The 19,734-nt window shown below is 36.8% G+C and overlaps 1 protein-coding gene across 1 annotated transcript in view; it reads right to left on the bottom strand.

The window, feature by feature from the left end:
• CRMP1 (collapsin response mediator protein 1) overlaps positions 1–19,734 on the bottom strand; it is an 808,535-nt gene that overhangs the window by 140,207 nt on the left and 648,594 nt on the right. The window contains exon 12 of the mRNA XM_044056207.1: positions 13,053–13,223. Within this exon, the coding sequence (XP_043912142.1) occupies positions 13,053–13,223 (171 nt within the window). The remainder of the gene's footprint in view (positions 1–13,052; positions 13,224–19,734) is intronic.

Genomic DNA, 19,734 nt, shown 5'->3' with positions numbered 1-19,734 from the left:
TTTTTTAGTATTTTTGTTGATCTATTCTCTCTTAGGTTCCTAGGTTCATAGGTAAGTACTAGGCTATCTGCGCAAGGGCATCTATAAGCCTATTCAGAATGTGTTGGCTTTCGCCACCCCCTTAAATCAGTTCCCTGTGCCTTGGTCCAGCAGAGCCATTAGTTCCCTGTGCCTCTGTCCAGCAGAGCCACTGCAGTGATCCCCGGGGTAAACTTTCTGTCTCCCATCCACTTCTACAATTTTTTAACAGTGACACTTCTTGTCTTACTTGCTTTATAGTTTTCTCTATTCAATAGTTCCATGATGGCATTTGATTTCTCCCCTTCATTTCCTTCACTACCCTGTGATCTTGTGGTAGAACTTTATCAGTTATTAATTTAGCTGCACACTAGTATATCCTGTTTACTTCTGTTATATCACATGGATCTCAACGGACAGACCTAATTACTGTGTTCATTTGTTTTATCAGACTTCTTACTTTTTGGGTTTTATTGACCTTCTGCAGTCTATTACTCCCTCATGCCTACTGTATGTAGTAAGTGATGGTTTAATAAAGATGTTTCTTGTTTAAAAAACGGGGTCGGGGCAGGAACTGAATAATTTATGTAATGCTGCTTTGGTTATATAATATGTAGCAATATATGTGAATTATAATGTTTGTAAACGTGAACTTAATACAGTTTGATTACATTTATATAAATGTAAATTTGCCTATGCCATAACTGATAATTCAAGAAAGGTATTTAAAAATATATATTTTGTTTTGAAATATGAGGTATTTGAGCAGATGTCACCGTGTGTGTGGAATCCCTGTGATTTTTAAACTCTGCGGTATGATGCTTCTCATATAGTTATGTGTTGTCTTATCTTCTGTGCCATACGATATTTAGTTAGGAATGCACTCTTGCTAGTTTTAGAGTACTAACATCTGTCCGTGCATTTGCTTACTCTATGTTGTTTTATTTTCGTATGCATAATTTATAGTTATTTTTTTTATTTGTGACTGTTGCGTATTTGAATGATTTAATAGCTCTTTACGAATATATGTTGATATATTGACGTATACAAGCACTGAAATACAGGAGATCAATGCCAGCGCATTGAAACCCTATTCACAGAAAAAAATTCAGGTATTGAAACTGCAACCTACTGCAAAAGGAAAACAAATAGTTTCCGTTTGGGATTGGTTAACTAAAACCCAACCACTAACTTCAGACATACTTTGTCAGAATAGTGTTAGTGATATGGGCAGGGTTTTCTGTAAGGTAAGGTGTAGGGCCAGGGTTGGGGGCAGTGTTATAGTTAGGATTAACACATTAGTGAGGTGGTCTGTGGGGAAGGGCAAAGCCAGATCATTAGTAAAGTGACAGCTTGTTATCAATACCATGTGGCATTTTGTTAGTGTGTTTTTGTACCTATTTGGGAAATTTTATGAATCATTCAATAAAAACATTTAAAATGCTGGCCCCAGAGAACATTCTGGATATGTTGTCATCTACACTAAGGGTCTCTTGCAAATTATACTATCTCAACTAAACCACCAAATGACACACTACCAAACATATTGTTAGAACAGACAAACAAGAAAAAAATGGCTCCAGCAGAGACATGGCAACTTTAATAAAACTAACACTAAAGACTGAGTGCTTTTGCCCTATACACACATGGGCTTCATCAGAGTATAAAATCACATACAATGGTGCATTTGAGTACCACTGCGGTGGTGGTGCTGTGGTAGCGTTGTTGCCTCACAGCAAGACGTTGTGCCATTCTATTCTCAGCTAGAGCATCTTCTGTGTGGAGACATGCGTGAATGGACGTACCTTCGTTGAAGGTTGTGCGTCAGGGCTGGTAAACTCGGCACATAAAAAATCTACTGCCAATCATTAGCGGACCGGAGTTCCGCTGTGGTGACCCCTAACCGAGAAAAGCCGAAAGACACACACACACACACATGCTAAAGGAAAATGTAACCAACTGACCAAGTGTAACATATACCTATTTGAAACCAAATGCATAAAAATACTTAAAGAGATAAAATACCTGCATATCTGTTTGTCAGTTATATACAATAAAACAAACAACATCCATAAATATGACAAAAATCATTACAAATATAACTGTAAGTTAAACCTTTCTGTTTTTCAATTTTAAAACACTAGAAATGGAAATTTAATAATTCAAGCTGGGTTTTTCACTAGCATTTAAACTGAGTTGCCAAATCAGCTACTTGTATTCAAAGAGACTGTCACCACAATTTTCATCCACAGTCAACTTATTGACAATGAAAAATAAAAAAATGTTGCACCCATCACACTCAACAGTGTGCCTATATAAGGCATTAGACACATTCTTATGTTTTATTTCATACAGATGCTCATAAATTCTGTACCTCAATCTTCTTGTTATTTTCCCCACATAAAAAGAGGTATACATCAAACATGTTGCCAAATAAACAATGTTCTTAGTATTGCAATTGCAACAGCCTGGACATGCCAAAGCCCCATTTTAAATCTGAATGTACCCTTAATGGGTGCCGAACCATTTTCCAATTTTTCATTGATATTTTTACATCTACTATTAAGTAATCACAGAAATGACCTTGTTTACCCTTCATTTGGAGGGGTAAATACCAAACTCCATATTTTCTTGAGAGTACCCACAATTTGTGGAGTATCAGTGTTAAAGGGAATAACCATTGCCCCTTTCTTTTCCCTTTTCTTAACACTACAGAAAGAAGGGAATACATCATCCTGGTGCAAAATGTTTCCTATGTTCACAATTGGCCAAAATCTAATTTTTCTACCTGCACAGGTTTACCTAAAAAGATTTGATCACAACTAATTAGCCTGGAAAACCACGCCATCTGCCCTTTTACAACACCCTTCTTCTGGAATAGGGGTGACAGCACCCAGAATGAAGAAACAAATTGGATAAAATTGTAAAATTAATATGTTTGTAAACTGATTAATATGTTTAAAAAATGAAGTAGTGAAACAAAGCAACCAGGCAGTCCCTCGTTGATACACAACTGATAAAATTTATTTGTACAAATGATAAGCGCTTTTGCTAAAAAGCTTCTTCAGATAAAAAAACAATTTGTATACTGATAAATTTCCTTTATATATAGGAATTCAAATAATTTTTTAACCAATCATAGTCATTGCATCATTTTGTCCTTAAAGTTATACTACGAGAAAGTAAGTTAACTATTATAAAAAGTGCTGTGTCAAAACATATATTATGTTTCTATAACACAAAATAAACTATTCTAACCTAAACATTTATGATGGAAGTGTCTATATATTTATTTATAAACTTATATACATGTATAATGTTTCTGACTTCTAAAAAATGTATATATACATTTTTAATGGTTCAGACTTCTAAAGAATATGTTAGTAATGTTTCAAACTTCCAACAATGTTTGACTGAAAAAATTATCCCTAAAGGGCTGCGTTCCAATTTTTGCCCTACGGGATTGTTTTATGACTCTGATTTCTACAATGAGCTTGCTCAGTTGTTTGATAATCAAGGGTCACAATTATTAAACATCATTGTTAAACATTATAACATCCAGATCACTAGATTAATAGAAGAAGTTAATGAACTGGACAGTTGCCTAAAACAAGACTTGCATTTCGACAGATACAAGTATGACTATACTAGGATCTTCACGAGTATTGACTCGCTTGTGGAGAAGTTAAAATTTAACAAAAATAAAAAACTGGTCAGAGATAGGCTTAGTTACAGTAACGACTCAGCATATCCAAAACTTAAAGTAACTTCTAAAGTAAACCATGACCTTGGTTGTACTGGGGGAGATAATGACGTTGTTCATCCTTCTACATCAAATTATGGTAATCTTGATGCTATGGGAGACAATTTTAGTCATCAAACTCCTGGAGCGCTTAGACGCAGTAATAGAATAAAAGAAAACAATAATAGGAAAGACCAGCAGAATAACCAGGGTAACTTTAATGGTAATGAAAATTATTCTGGCCATTTTTTAGGCAAATGGAACTCCCGACCACAACACAAGAGGAATTGGAACAACAACCGGAAGTGAAAGATAGGACTGGGTCTTGTTCTAACTCTATTATTGACTCAGAATTAAAGATTTTAACCAATATTAAGGGTGATTTTACAATTTATAACTTTTCAAGTTTTTACTTATCACCTTGTCTTATAGAATTGTTAGCATATGGAAATACCTTTGTTCCTACTACAAGATGTAATTTGGTTAAGACTCTTATTGATCTTAAATGTTTTGTTAGAAAGTTGAATTTGAATCTTTTGTTTAACAATAGCGACTACAGTAAGAATGCAACTTTGAAACTAGCTAGCACGTTTAACCCACCTTTACACACTGATCTATTATTGTTTGAAAAAGTTTGTGAGCTTGACTTTAGGCACTTAACTTCATCCAGCAATTATTTCAACACATCCTCAAAGTTTAATATCACTGTAGAACAATCCTTGGCTTTTGAACAACTTTGTGCAGCCCCTGTACGTGTAGTAAAACCAGATAAAGGTGGAGGACTTGTTATTTTTGACAACTATGTTTACATAGATAAAATGGAATTGATCTTGAGTGGGTCAGCTTATAGCAAATCTTCCTTAAATGAAATGAATACAGCTTTCTCAAGGAACAGGGGTTACTTTAATGATTTATTTATTAGTGGAAAAATTGACATAGACACTTTTAATTATATAGATATTTCTATGCCAAAAACACCAGTAATCTTCGGTATTCCGAAGATCCATAAGGACTTGTTTAATCCTCCACTACGAGCTCTTATTGATAGTCGACTTTCATTTACATATCCATGCGCACAGTTGGTTGAAATGATATTGTCTAAATACACGAAAGGTATTACTCAAATTTGTAAAGACTCTTGGTCTTTTCTTGGGAACATCTGTAACATTAATTACTGCAACCAATGTAACTTCCTCACCATCGATGTAGTGGACCTATATACGTCCATTCCCCATCTTGAGGCTTTAGAATGGATTACACTGATGTTAATTGAATTGAAGGCTACCCAAAGAGAGATAGACCTTGTTTCTGAACTACTTGACATCATTTTAACGTCTAACTTTTTTACCTTTAATGGGAAATATTACCTGCAAAAGCAAGGGATTGCAATGGGGTCTCCCTGTGTAGCAAGTGTTGCCAACTTGTTTATGGCCTACTGGGAGAAAACCCATATACTTAATAATCTGGATAGAATGCAATATGTTAAATATTATACTCGTTACCTTGATGACATCTTTATTCTTTTCAGAGGTGACAGTATATTAGCATCATCATTTGTTGATTCACTTAACGAAAGTACTAATTTTTTAAAATTTACGTACAAATTTTCTGATAGCGATATTGACTATCTTGATGTTAAACTTTGCAAAGATACAACAAGCTCTGAATACTTTTCCAGTATCTACAGAAAGCCTACTTATTGCAACTCTTTTTTGCATTTTAATAGCACTCACCCTTTTAAACAGAAGAGGGTGATTATCAAGGGTCAATTGATCCGTGCATCTAGGATGTGCAGTAGGGAACCAGCATTTCTGGATGAATGTGATACTTTGAGGGACATGTTCATTAACAGGGACTATCCTCTGAACTTGTTTAATGAGCTATTAGATGAAGTCCTGGTTAAACGTTCTGCTGGCCATTACCCCCCTTTATTATTACATAAGTCTACTTCTTCCCAGACACCTGAGCTAAAGACTTTAATGAGAGACACCAGCTTGTTCAATGACTTAATCCCAACTGTTGATGTAACTGATACAAACAAGAGCTTTGTAACCAGTTTCATTACTACGTTTAACATGCACTCGAGGGAAATCCAATTTATACTTTTTAAAAATTGGCACTTTATTTCAAATAATGAATTATTACAGGATAAACTTGGTTTCTGTCCCAAGATTATTTATAGACGTGGCAACACTTTAAAATTTCTCTTAGAAAGGAACAAGGAATTTACAATGACAACTAGACAAAAAGGGTCATTCCAATGTGGCACTTGCAATTATTGCCACTTTATTAAGGTGTCAAATTCATTTTTAATTAGGGGTAGGAAATTTAATATTGCCCGGAAACTTAATTGTGAATCTAGACCAATAGTCTATTTGGCTTTATGCAATTGCTGTGACGCTTTTTATGTAGGCAAGTCTGACCGCAGGTTACGGGACAGAATTTACGAACATTCTTACGCTATTAGAAATGAAAAGAAGGAGAATGCCCTGGCAAAGCATATTATCAAAAATCAAGGACATAGTTTCCAATTTTTGGCTATTGATCAAGTTTTATGTCCATCGAGAGGTGCCCCTGTTCAATTATTACTAGAAGTTAGAGAGCTAGAATGGCAGTTATTATTAAATTAATTTACCTATCCAGGTTTAAATGAACATTGCAACATATCATGTATATTAAAAATGAGGAGTTGCAGTAGGTAAATGTCTCTTTATTAGAGATTTTTATTTATTTATCTCATTAATTGTTTTAAAACTTGTTTAACGACTTTTTACTTTTAACATACTTATATATTTTACTTTGGAGGTAGTTTTCATAGTGGGAACATTCTTTATTGTTCTTGTTATGGAACTTACTATTATGCACTAATAAATGTTAGGATTAGCATAGGCCACACTTATGTATTCCTGTATATGAGGTTACATAAGAATTGTTTTGTTTTTCTTTATTATATTTTACTTTGTAGACTGCTTTTTGGTATTTTAGGGCTTGCATTTACTGGTAGCTTTTGCACACAAAATTTTCTATACAAAACGCACTACGTGATGTTTTAAAGGTGATTCATTGCGTGTTTCTTTAACTAAACACCTGTATTAACTGACGTAAGCATGTACCTCTATTTATGCTGCCTTTTTGGCGCCAATTTTGAATTTCGTCTCTGAGGAAGCTATAGCTGCGTCTATAGCGAAAACGCTTTTTCTTGGATTAAATAAAACAGCGTTCAGCTTTTTACCTGCTTTTACCCTGCTTCATATGGTGATTATTGCCAAAACTCTGGACTTAGTATTTTTTATTACAATCGCTTTTGCTTGCTGTCCGAGGAGGGCTTCCAAGTTTTTGTTTTTTGCTGGTTTTCTGTTTGTTCAAGTTTCTTGAAATGCACATATATATAGTATTAATAATAAAAATGAATGAATGGATAAATAAGCAATAACCAAGATAAACATTCACATATCCATAATAAAATATTTCAATGACAATTATTCCCATATCTGTCTTAAACCCTTTATAACAGATGTATTTTAACCAATATATTTTGGTATGTTAAACTGATAATGTTATATGTGTTTTTTAGACATTAGTATGTGAAATACAGATATAGCAGTATATCTACATGAAATAATTTATTAAAGTAACAAGTTATTATTTAAAATAAACATAAAAAAATAAAAAATAAAAAAATCTAAAAAGTCTAATCAATGACTAGACTATCTTCATTTTATATTTCTACGCTTATTTAATAGCGGTTTAATTGTGGCTCGTTCATTTAGACCACTACCTCTATCAGCTCTTAATATAATTATCCAATTATTCTCTCTATATTCTGTGTGATTCTTAATATCTCCTTGTCGTATACTGGTAGGAATAACCTCTAATGCTCTGAAAGTGAATGTATGTGTATCTCCTAATCGTAGGACATGTTTAGCTAGGGCATTATGTTCAGAACCTTTCTTAATATGATATATATGTTATCTTATTCTGTCTTTAAACTGTCTGTTTGTCTTCCCTACATAAAAGGAATGACAAGTTTGACACTCAGCTAAATACACTAAGTTACATGTTCTACATGTTGCTTTGGTCTTAATAATAAATTCTTTTTGTGAGTCAGGATGGAAAAAAGTTGCAGAGATATCAATATATTCATATAAGTTTTAATTGCCACATGGAGTAGTGGACCATTCTTCTTCATCATAATTTTTATTTTTCTGATAACATAAAAGTCTCTTTAAATTTTTTCTATTTTTATACAAAAAATAGGGTCTTTCGCCCACTAACTTTTTAATTTTTGGATCCACCTGTAAAATTGACCAGTTCTTATTAAATATTTCTATTAACTTACTATTATCTGATGTATAATACATCGGAATCTTAGTAACAGTTGTTTTATCTAATGCTGCATGTGGATTCTTATCTACTACTGGTCCAAAATATGGGGCAGCTATATTTTTGCGTAAGGCAGGAATATTTTGTAAATTGCTTAAAATTTCCTCTTGTGTGTAACCTCTATACAAGAGTTTATTATTCAAGTCATTCATTTCCTTATCAAAGCATTCTTCTAGCTTATTCAATCTCGATGTTCTCATTCCTTGTCCCCTAAACAAGTTTTTAAAAATATATCTGGGATGCATACTAGATCTTAATAATAGGGAATTACGATAACTAGATTTCTGAAAGATCCCTGTGTTAATAAGTCCATTGTTTAACTTTTCTATATAAAGATCCAAATATTCAATTTTATGCATAGATTTATTCAGTGTGAATTTTAAACATTCTGTTAAATTATTTATTTTATTGTAAAGCATATCTAGGTCATTGTAAGTACCTCTCCATAACATGAAGAGGTCATCAACAAAACGCCGATATAAAATTACGTGTGTTTTGAATTCTTCTAATCTGAACAATATGGTTTCTTCCCATTGCGCCAAAAACATGTTTGCATAACTGTTGGCACATGGGGTTCCCATAGCTACACCTTCACATTGAATAAATAATTTTTCATTAAATATAAATAAATTATTTTCCAAAACCAATTCAAGAAAACAAGTAATTAAGTCTATTTGTTTTGTTGATAACTCACTATGTGTAGACATGTACTGATGTACATATTGTAATCCCATTTCGTTAGGTATAACTGTGAAAAGTGATTGAACATCAAGCGTTACTAAAACTACTTCTTCTATGTTTTTTTGTTTGTTCAAATTGTCATATATCTCCATCATAAATGTTTTGAATCTCTAAGGACATGTTCATTCATATTTACTACTGGTCTTAGATATTTTTCTATATAAACTGATAGGTGCTCAGTGAGCCAACCTCCACCTGCTACTATTCGTCTCATTGGTGGATTCATAGGATTTTTATATACCTTTGGCTGGCCCTGTATAATAGGAATGAGGGGATCCTTAACTAATAAATAGTCTAAAGTTTCTTTTGTAATAATACCTCCTCTGTGTATGTCAAGTAGGGTATTCGTGACATATGTAACTATTTTATGCACATCTTCTGGTGTAATTCTCTTATAAAATTTATCATCATTTAACATCATATCCATTGATGTTACATAGTGCAATGTATCCATAACTACAATAAGACCTCCTTTGTCTGCAGGTTTTATCGTGATAGAGTCATTAGCTTGTAACTTTTTTAATGCTATTCTTTCTTTATAGTTCAAATTATGCTTAATATTTCTTTGATGACTAAAATCATGCTCATAGTATTTAAACAGATCTTCCTCCGCTATTTTCATATAAGCATCCACTAGTGGATGGTTCAGTGGTACAAAATTACTTAATTTCTTAAGCCTTTCCTCAGGTTTTCTTATAGTAGATATACTGGTGTGTTCAGAACCATCATATAAATACTTTAGCATGATGTTTCTACAAAAAACTTTTAAATCTTATATAGTGTCTGTCATTTTGCTCTTAGTACTAGCAATAAAATTCAGGCCCTTCAGAAGTACATTCTCTTCTTCTAAGGAAAGTGTATATGAAGAAATATTAAGCACTAATGACTCATACCCTTCCCCCACATTTTTTTGAGTGTTTGATTTGGGGTGTACTCTCCCGAATATTTCCTTTTTTGACATCCCCAACTCATGGAACGTGTCCTCCTCCCTCCTTTGTCTGTTCGTACTGGTAACGGAAAAGAAATATTTTCACTAATAACTGGATAATGTACTAGGTATATTTGCTTTTGTCTTAGGTCTTACTACTGGTTGTAGTTCTAATATCTTTAATGGAGATTTTGTCACTGTTACTTTTGGAAATAAATTCTCCTGATGTACCCCTGACTTATCTTGTTTATTAACACCACTAGATTCATTTAACATTTCACATTCAAAATTAGAAGTGTTATCAGAAGCAATAATCTCAGCATTCTGTTTATCATGTTCATCTACTATATACACTACTTTGTCTTTACTTATAGAGCTATTACACATACTATTTTCAACTTGAATATTGGAAATTCCTGGTTCTCTTTCATTTCTACTTCTATTCACATTATTAGTTTGATTCACAGCCAAAGTCTCTTTTTTATTCAAAGTCTCAACATGTTGGGCTCGTCTTGGCCACATAAAGACGTGAACCAGTCGAAAATCATTCATGTCCCTTATAATTTTATTCTTTTTTTGTTGTAAAAGTTTACGTTCGAAAGCTGCAATACTGTCAAGCAGACTTTTGAAAAGCGGATCTATTAAACTAGAAGGAAAGTTGTTAAATAGTAGTTCTTGTTTGTCTTTTATATTATCAATCAATTTTATTTCCTCGGGTTCAAAAACCTCGACAAGTAATGTTAAATACTTGCCGCTTACCTCGAGGTTCAGTTGCTGCCATCGAGTTAATAGTTCTGGATAGTAAGCTCCTTGTGTCGGCATGTTAAAGACTCGCAAGCCACGTGGAACTATCTTCTTTTCCAGACAATACTGGAAATGATGTCGCTGTGCTTGCAGTCTCTTTAGCTTGAAGAAATCCCCTTCGATGTCATCCATTAACTGTTGTAAATGTTCTAAATCACCTGTTGCTTCTCCGATGTCATCTGCTGATGGACTCAGTTCAAACTGCCAAAGCGCACTCTTCCCACAGGACAAATGTTGTAAAAATCTTTTACGAAGTAATTCCATAGAATTATTTCCTTTTTTGGGATTATAATCCAGTTCAATAGCTCCAATTAATTCCATAGCCTTGTCCAAGTAGGTTAAAACAGCAATAAGGGTCACAATAATTATGAGGAAAATAAAGTTAGCTGTTAACCAACTCGATAAATGCTCCGTTTGCAGAATAAAAGTAAACAGCATAAAAAATGAAGTAGTGAAACGAAGCAACCAGGCAGTCTCTCGTTGATATAAAACTGATAAAATTTATTTGTACAAATGATAAGCGCTTTCGCTAAAAAGCTTCTTCAGATCAAAAAACAATTTGTATACTGATAAATTTCCTTTATATATAGGAATTCAAATAATTTTTAACCAATCATAGTCATTGCATCATTTTGTCCTTAAAGTTATACTATGAGAAAGTAAGTTAACTATTATAAAAAGTGCTGTGTCAAAACATATATTATGTTGCCATAACACAAAGTAAACTATTCTAACCTAAACATTTATAATGATGGAAGTGTCTATATTTATTTATAAATTTATACACATTTATAATGTTTCTGACTTCTAAAAAATGTATATGCACATTTTTAATGTTTCAGACTACTAAAGAATATGTTAGTAATGTTTCAAACTTCTAACAAATGCACATATATATATATATATATATATATATATATATATATATTATTAATAATAAAAATAAATGAATGGATAAATAAGCAATAACCAAGATAAACATTTACATATCCATACTAAAATATTTCAGTGACAATTATTCCCATATCTGTTTTAAACCCTTTATAACAGATGTATTTTAACCAATATATTTCGTTATGTTAAACTGATAATGTTATATGGGTTTTTTTAGACATTAGTATGTGAAGTACAGATATAGCAGTATATCTACATGAAATAATTTATTCAAGTAACAAGTTATTATTTAAAATAAACATAAAAAATAAAAAATCTAAAAAGTCTAATCAATGACTAGACTATCTTCATTTTATATTTCTACACATATTTAATAGCAGTTTAATTGTCCTTAAATTAAGTCCTAGATAGGAAAGGCAATCTCTAGCCTGAAGTTGATGTGTATTCTTGGCCTCTTCCCATACTAGTACCATTCATTCTCTAATTATTTGCAGTTCCTTTGCCAGTTTTCTATAATAAATTCTAGTCCCTTGTTACCTGTTCTCTGTACCCCTAATTGTAGCCATCCCTAACGACAGAATCTCCTTTCTCCATTCCTGTGTTGGTTCAGTTCTTAGAATACTTTCTGCTACTTTATGAATATAATATTCTGTATAGTTATTGTTATTCTCCTTAAGGATCTGCATCCAGAATCCCAGTCTCTGCTTGGTTTTTGAGCTTCCCACCTGCTTCATTATCATCCCTTTCCACTTTTAATTATAGCTTTCTGTTTGTGCTATTTATAGGAGCTTTTACTGTGTAGCTCTGAAATATCCCTTCAAATCAGGTAATACCAAATTAGCCTGCTATGTGTCCTTGAGCAAGTTGCTTAACTAAACAGTGTTTTGGGCCATTGATAATTTGGGCTAAGGTCCTAAACAGTCTCCTGGACTGCATAATAGTAACTACGTATGAACCAACATACTGACCTACAATTTTAGACAATACATTCCAAGAAAAATAATTCATATGTGTTATATTTGTGTTTATAACATGGTAATCTATTTATTAGATAAAGGTCTGCATAGTCAGGACAGCTGTAAAGAGGCACCGTTTCATACTGGGAACTGATTTTGTTTTTTACAATATTTGAATGTCTAGATTTACCTTTATAAAGGTAAAAGAATGTGACTTGACCTTGGCCTACCCTAACTATGTACCTGCCATAATAGCTTTGTAGAAGGATAAATAGTGGCTATGAAGACACAGTATTTCCAGAGCTACTGCCAGCACACTCATATTAGCTTACCTTGAAGGTCTTAAAGAAGAAATTAAGAAGAAACAACAAGAGATTAAAGTGATGCATAAAAGTACTTTGCGTTTTGACACAAAGATTTAGATAGCATAAGATAAATATGCTGTTGCAGGGAAGCTAAACTGCTTAAAAAAAAAAAAAGAAATTTATTGAAAATGTTTATGCCGCAAACCATGTGACACAAAAAAGTATGTGACACAGCAAGGCTGCCAAACAGAGTTTCAAATGTTTCTTAAATCTTCTCTTACCGATTTGTGACTTTTGGCTGAGACAGTCTTCATTTTATCTGGATCCCAAATGATTATGTCAGCATCAGAGCCAACTGCAATCCTCCCCTTCCTTGGATACAGATTAAATATTTTAGCAGCATTGGAGCTTGTGACAGATACAAATTGGTTCTCATCCATCTTGCCTGAGGACTGAAAGAAAACACAGAATAATGATTAGGAATAACAGAGCAGATTCACAATGAATGCATGTTTCTGGAATAAATTTCTGTGGTGGTCATAATTTTTACATTGTCTTTTGAGAGTCTTTTTAGCACATTATTGACTGATGATTCTGATGTTTCTCTTTTATATGTAAGACAGTGTGTGTGTGTGTGTGTGTGTGTGTGTGTGTGTGTGTGTGTGTGTGTGTGTGTGTGTGTGTGTGTATGATCCTATCAGTGATACCAGTGCCATTTTCTTATAGAAGACTGTTAAAATAGAGCTCTGCTACAACATATGAACTGCATGAAAGAGAAAAATAAAAACAGTTATCAAATGTTAGCACAGTATTACACATTATGACTGTATATTATTTGCAGCAATTTTATTATAGATGACCACTGCATTAAAGCAGTAAGGGAGTATTTTTTCTGTATCCTTTTTACCTCATGCCTGCTATCCGTCTTTTCTCATTTTGTCAGGCTCATCTCATTCATTCCTCTTAACTAGGGACACACCCAGTACAGTAAGGAGTGGACAATTGTTCAGAGGAGCTGTCATTCAGGCAGCCATGTGGCTTTCTTGTGCCTTCATCAGCTTCCCAGCAATCAGGGCATTTTTAGGAAGGGCTAACCACACTCCTTGGGTAGAGGAAAGTATAGTTTTGTACCTACCATAAATGTAGATGTTCGAGTGTATACACTGCTGCAGTCATTACACTTGGGTTATCCTGCCGTCAGGCGGTTCCCCAGTCGGCCTGAGTTCCAAAGTCTTGGTCTGGCATTGGTTGCTGTCACCTCCTCCCTGACGTCAGTACGACAGGGGTATATAAGATACAGCCGATGCCATTTTCATCAGTTTTTCTTGCCCCAGATGTCAGGTGCCTCTAAATAGGTAGGCAATTCCAATTGCTAATAAAACATACATAAGAAAAGCAAAAAACAACTTACAGCTACCAGCAAATACTCCCCATAGGTAGTAAGGGTAGAAGACATAGGTATGTACCAGCCAGTAAGAGGGGAAGGAGGGAGGGTAACCTGGACTGCAGCAGTGTATATACTCTAACATCTACATTTATGGTAGGTACAAAACTGTACTATGTTCATCATGTTACACTGCTGCAGTCATTACACTTGGGTAGAATCCCAAAGCTGAGGAAGAGTGGCTGGTTCTATAAGGCATTAGGGGTGGCTATAAGGCCCTGCAGCACTGCAGTGGTGAAGCCAGCTCTGGATGTAGAGTATAGAGGCAGATGGTAATGCTTGGTGAAGGTATGTACAGAACTCCAAGTTGCTGCTTCCAAAATTTCCTTGGTAGGTACTCCCTTGAGGTAGGCAGTTAAGTGGCTGTTGCCCTGGTGGAGAGAGATCTAATGCTGCTAGGTAAAGGTTTTCCATGGTATGTGTAGCAGAAACGTATACAATGTCCTATCCATTTTGAAATAGCCTGTTTTGAAATGGCTTTTCCCTGTACTCCTGCAGCATATGCTACCAATAATTGTTCAGATTTTCTGAAAGCTTTGGTTTTGTCCAAGTAGAAGCGTAACTGCCTGTGAATGTCCAAAGAGTGCAGTAGTCTCTCCCCTTTATTCTGTGGTTTAAGATAAAAAGTTGGCAGGTGAATAGTTTGGTTTAGAGCCACACTGGATACCACCTTTGGCATAAAAGTAGGGTTAGTTCTTAAAGACACCCTGTCCTGGTGGAAAATGAGGAAAGGTTCCACTGCCATTAGTGCCTGTAATTCTGAAACTCTTCCTGCTGATGTTATTGCCAGGAACAGAGCAGTTTTCCAAGGGATATATTTTAATTCTGCTGGGTTGGCTGGCTCAAAAGGATGTAAAGTTAGCTTCTCCAAAACAAAGTTGAGGTCCCAAGTTGGAGTAGGTCCTCTACGGGGTCTTATGTTTTTAGCCCCCCTGAGGTACTGTTTTAACAGAGGATTAGAGAAAATTGGTGGATCCATGTTGTAATGAGCAGAGATGGCAGAGGCGTGGATCTTGATGGATGAGAAGGAGAGTCCTTTGTCCAGCATCTCAGTTAAGTATTGTAGTATCTGAGGAATGTTTGGGGCAAGAGGATCAAGGCTGTGAGCTTGGTTCCAGGCACAGAATCTCTTCCATTTATCCGAATAGGCTTTCCTGGTACTAGGCCTTCTGGCCTCCAGAATGACATCCATAACAGCTTTGGAGAGAGGCATTGCTTGCTTGACTAAGGAATCTTCCATGCAGCTAGGTTTAAGGTCTTTAGCTGACTGTGTAGTATTTGTTTGTTGTGCTGAGTCAACAGATGTGGGATTTGAGGCAAAATCCAGGGTGGTTCTTGTACCAAGCTCCTTAAGATTGGGTGCCAGTGCTGGCGTGGCCAGTCTGGTGCAAACAGGATCATCTTTGGCTCTTCCTGCCTGGCTTTTATGAGTTCCTTTGGCAGGAGAGGTAGTGGTGGGAAAGCGTATACTTGTAGGTTCTCCCAGCTGAATGAGAGGGCATCCACTTTCCATGCTTGTGGATGGTAACTCCTTGTGCAGAGTTTTTGTAGCTGGCATTTTATTTGGGATGCTAACAGATCTATGTCCAGGCTCCACCATTTCTGTGTTATCATTCTGAATATTTGTGGATTCAACTCCCATTCATGGGGATCCATGATGTTTCTGCTTAAGTCGTCTGCCAGTGTGTTTTTCTCTCCTGGCAGAAATTGTGCTTGCAGATGAACTTGAAGGTTTATAGCTGTGTTCCACAAGGTCATAGCTTGTCTGCATAGGGGGTAGGAGTGAGTGCCCCCTTGCTTGTTTATGTACCACATAACTGTGGTATTGTCTGTCTTTAGTAGTAGTTGTCCTGGATGCAGCAGGTCCTTGAAAGCTATAAGTGCATTTTGTACAGCTAACATCTCTTTTTGATTGATGTGAAGATGCCTTTGTTCTGCGGGCCACGTGCCCTGAATACATTTTCCTGCCATGTGTGCTCCCCAGGCGTAATCCGATGCATCTGTTGTCAGTGTTTGCCTGGCTGTGGGTTGTGTAAAAGGCTGTCCCTTGTTGAGGTGACAAGCTTGAGCCCACCATTGAAACTCCTGTTGAAGGCAAGGAATTAGTGGTATAACTGTTTCCAAACTTTGACAGGGTTGAGACCATACATTCTTTAGGTACCATTGTAGTTTCCTCATATGCAGTCTGGCATATGGAATTAGTAGTATGCAGGATGCCATGTAACCCAAGGCCTGCAGAATTTTTCTTGCAGGGAGTTGGGTCTTTGTTGCCATCAATTGAAAGTATTGAGTCAGTTGTTCTTGTTTGTCTGGCGTGAGATAAGCCATCTGGGCAGTTGTGTTCAAGCTGGCACCAAGGAATATAATCTCTTGTGAGGGCACTAGTTTTGATTTCTTTTCGTTTACTGTGTACCCTGGGCAACTTAATAACTTTTTTACAAATTCCAGATGCTTTAGAAGAATGTCCTTGCTCTCTGCTCGAATCAGGCAGTTGTCCGGGTACGGATAAATTTGAATTCCTTTCTGTCTGCAAAATGCAATTACTGGTGCCAGGCACTTTGTGAAGACCCTGGGCGCAGTAGATAAGCCAAAGGGCAGTGCAGAGAATTGATAGTGCATTGAACCAGCTAGAAATCTGAGGTATCTTCTGCAGTTTTGTCTGATAGGGACATGCAGGTATGCCTCTTTGAGGTCCAAAGTCACGAGCCAAGCTGTCTTGCCCAGCATGGGAAGAAGCTGCTGTAATGTCAACATTTTGAATTTCGGAACATCCAGGTAAGTGTTTAGAGATGAAAGATCCAGAATGGGCCTCCAGGCTTTGTCCTTTCTGGGTTCCAGAAAGAGTCTTGAGTAAAATCCTTGTCCTTGCTCCTGTGATGGTACCTTTTGAATAGCTCTCATATCCATGAGTGCTGTAATTTGTTTTTGAGCCTCTGCCCATTGATTTGGTGGCAGATTTGGCATTCCTTTTAACCTTGGCAGAGTGTGAAAGTGGAACCTGTAACTTTGAAATACAGTGTTGAGAACCCATTTGTGTTTGGTGATCATTTGCCAATTGTGGTAGAAGAGTGCCAGTTTTCCTCCCAAGGGGGCTGCCAAGAAGGATTTGTTTCGCAGCTGTAGTGGGAAGTCATTGGAGCTGCTTTTTATATGGTTGGGGCCTGTCTTCCCCCTCTTTCTGGCCTGATGCAACACATTGTCGAGGCCTGTAAGGACCTTGTGTTTGACCTCTACCTCTTAGATGTCTGTATCTTCCCCTTTGAGGTCTGTCTGTAATTGGAAAGGACCAATTCTTAGTTGGCCAATTTCTGCTAAATCTAGGAGGCTGAACCTGTAAGAAATCCTTCACCATTTCCATAGATTTTGCCTTATCCTCCATTTTCTTTAATACCTCTTCTACCTTAACTCCAAATAACACATCCTGCTGCAATGGTGCATCCAATAATTTTGTTTTAACATGATCTGGTAATGCATGTTCTTTTAACCAAGCATATCTTTTAATGACAGAGCCTATAACTGCTGCTCTGCAGGAGGCCTCTAGAGAATCAAAACCACATTGCAAAGTATGCTTTCCCACTTGTTCAGCTGCATGCAATAAATCCTGCATTTCTTTAAAATTAGGAGGATCTGATTCTGGAAGCATTTTTTGTTTTAACTGAGACAGTAAAAATTGCTGATATTTTAGCATGTGAAACTGGCAATTTAAGGCTCTCATTGCTAAAGTTGCAGACGTATATACTTTCCTTCCCCATCTGTCTAATGCTCCGGAATCTCTGTCAGAGGGAACTGGATTCTTGGCCTTAACTCCTTTGGGTCCCTGAGAAATAGTTTCAGGGTCAGCTACAGGGCTTTCATAAAGAAATTTATGTGAGTCAGGGACTCTGTAGTATCTGTCAGGTTTAACAGGGGCTGGAGGTAAGGAATCAGGATTTAAGCTGGATTCAGTATACACATCATCCACAATATCTAACACTGGAGGAATAGCAAGGGGTCTGTGTTGAGGTAATAAAAGAAAGTCTCTGAGCCTTTTCTTGGATTCTGAATAATCCTGGCCTTCCCAGTGGAAATGCTCCCTCATGGTATGTAGGGTTTCCCCAAAGGAGTAGTCCTCAGGTGGTGAGACTGATGGAATTGATTCCTCAGCATCAAAATCCTCATAAGGGGGTAAAGAGTATCCTAGGTCTGAGGATGAATCAGAAGAGATGGACACCTGGTTGGAGGAGTCATAGTCTGCATCCTGTCTAGGCTTTTTATCAGGAGGGGGATGGGACCCCCTGATCAGAGTGATTAGGTCTTCGGCCATTTTGAGCATTTGTTTCTTAGGCATGGAGGCCTGTCCTGGAGAATGCTGTATTTGTTTCTTTGACTTTAAAGGAGGCTTAGGCTTAGCTGAGGGTTTAATGCTTAACTGAGTAGGTCTGAAGACACCCTCTGTAGCTCTGGGTTGCTCAGCTACTCCGGATCCCTCTGAAAGGTTAGTCTCGATGGGCTGAAGAACTTGTGCATCTGAAGGCCCAGCCATCTCCACATGGGAGTCAGAGGCGGTGTGTGGTTCTACAGAAGCGGTCGTCAGGGGCTGCGAAGGTGCCTCGCTGAAAACCGGAGAACCAGCGACTGGCCTAGAAGAGGCTTCGTCATCAGTTTTGGGCCTCGGATGCCTATCCTTGTCTTTGCACTTTTTTGTGTATTCCGGTCATTGGAAGTTCCGACGGCATGGTATAATTGAATTTTCTACCAAAATAATGTCGGGCAAAATCAAACCGACATTTAATAGTGCGCTTATTAAACCTAGCACAAAACCGGCAACCAATGATGTTGTGGTCAGGGCCTAGGCATGGCATACAATAGGAATGGAAATCCTTATGAGGTATTTGCTTCCCACAAGAAATACAGTTATTAACTTTTACTGACATCGGTCTGAGGCAAGAAAAAGTTTCCCCAACGGGGTACTTAGCTTTGTAGAAGACTTCGGTTCTGGATTCGGAATGAAAATCTCAGGAGACGGCTGACCGGCACTTGCGAACTGCTTTTGCTTCGGGCACCGCGCGGCAAGAAAGACTGAAGAAAATGTCGTTGGCTACATCTTATATAACCCTGTCGCACTGACGTCAGGGAGGAGGCGACAGCAACCGACGCCGGACCAAGACTTTGGAACTCAGGCCAACTGAGGAACCGCCTGACGGCAGGATAACCCAAGTGTAATGACTACTGCAGTGTAACACGATGAACATCATGCAACTTGTGTCACCACAGGGGCCATAACACCTTCCGATTATGGTAGTACTTGCTCCCATGCCCTTGTTCAGCTTGTGTTACTGTACCAGTCAGCAACTTGGTGCATAGCATTCATACCCCCAGACCACATATGCATACTTTACTCTTCCCCTGAGGCATTGCCACTGTACACAATTGCCTCTGACACCTCTCACCACTACCTGGGACTCAGGTCACTTGGGCTCGGGCTGCAGTCAGGGCTGCATCCCTCAGCTGTACTGGAGCTGAAACCAACAGTATAGAAT

The sequence above is a fragment of the Protopterus annectens genome, chromosome 14.part0 (genome assembly GCF_019279795.1).
Source record: "Protopterus annectens isolate FY-2018-M chromosome 14.part0, PAN1.0, whole genome shotgun sequence".
Classification (NCBI taxonomy): domain Eukaryota; kingdom Metazoa; phylum Chordata; order Ceratodontiformes; family Protopteridae; genus Protopterus; species Protopterus annectens.
The sequence above is the reverse complement of the archived record's forward strand: the minus strand, read 5'-3'. Positions and strand labels throughout refer to the sequence as shown.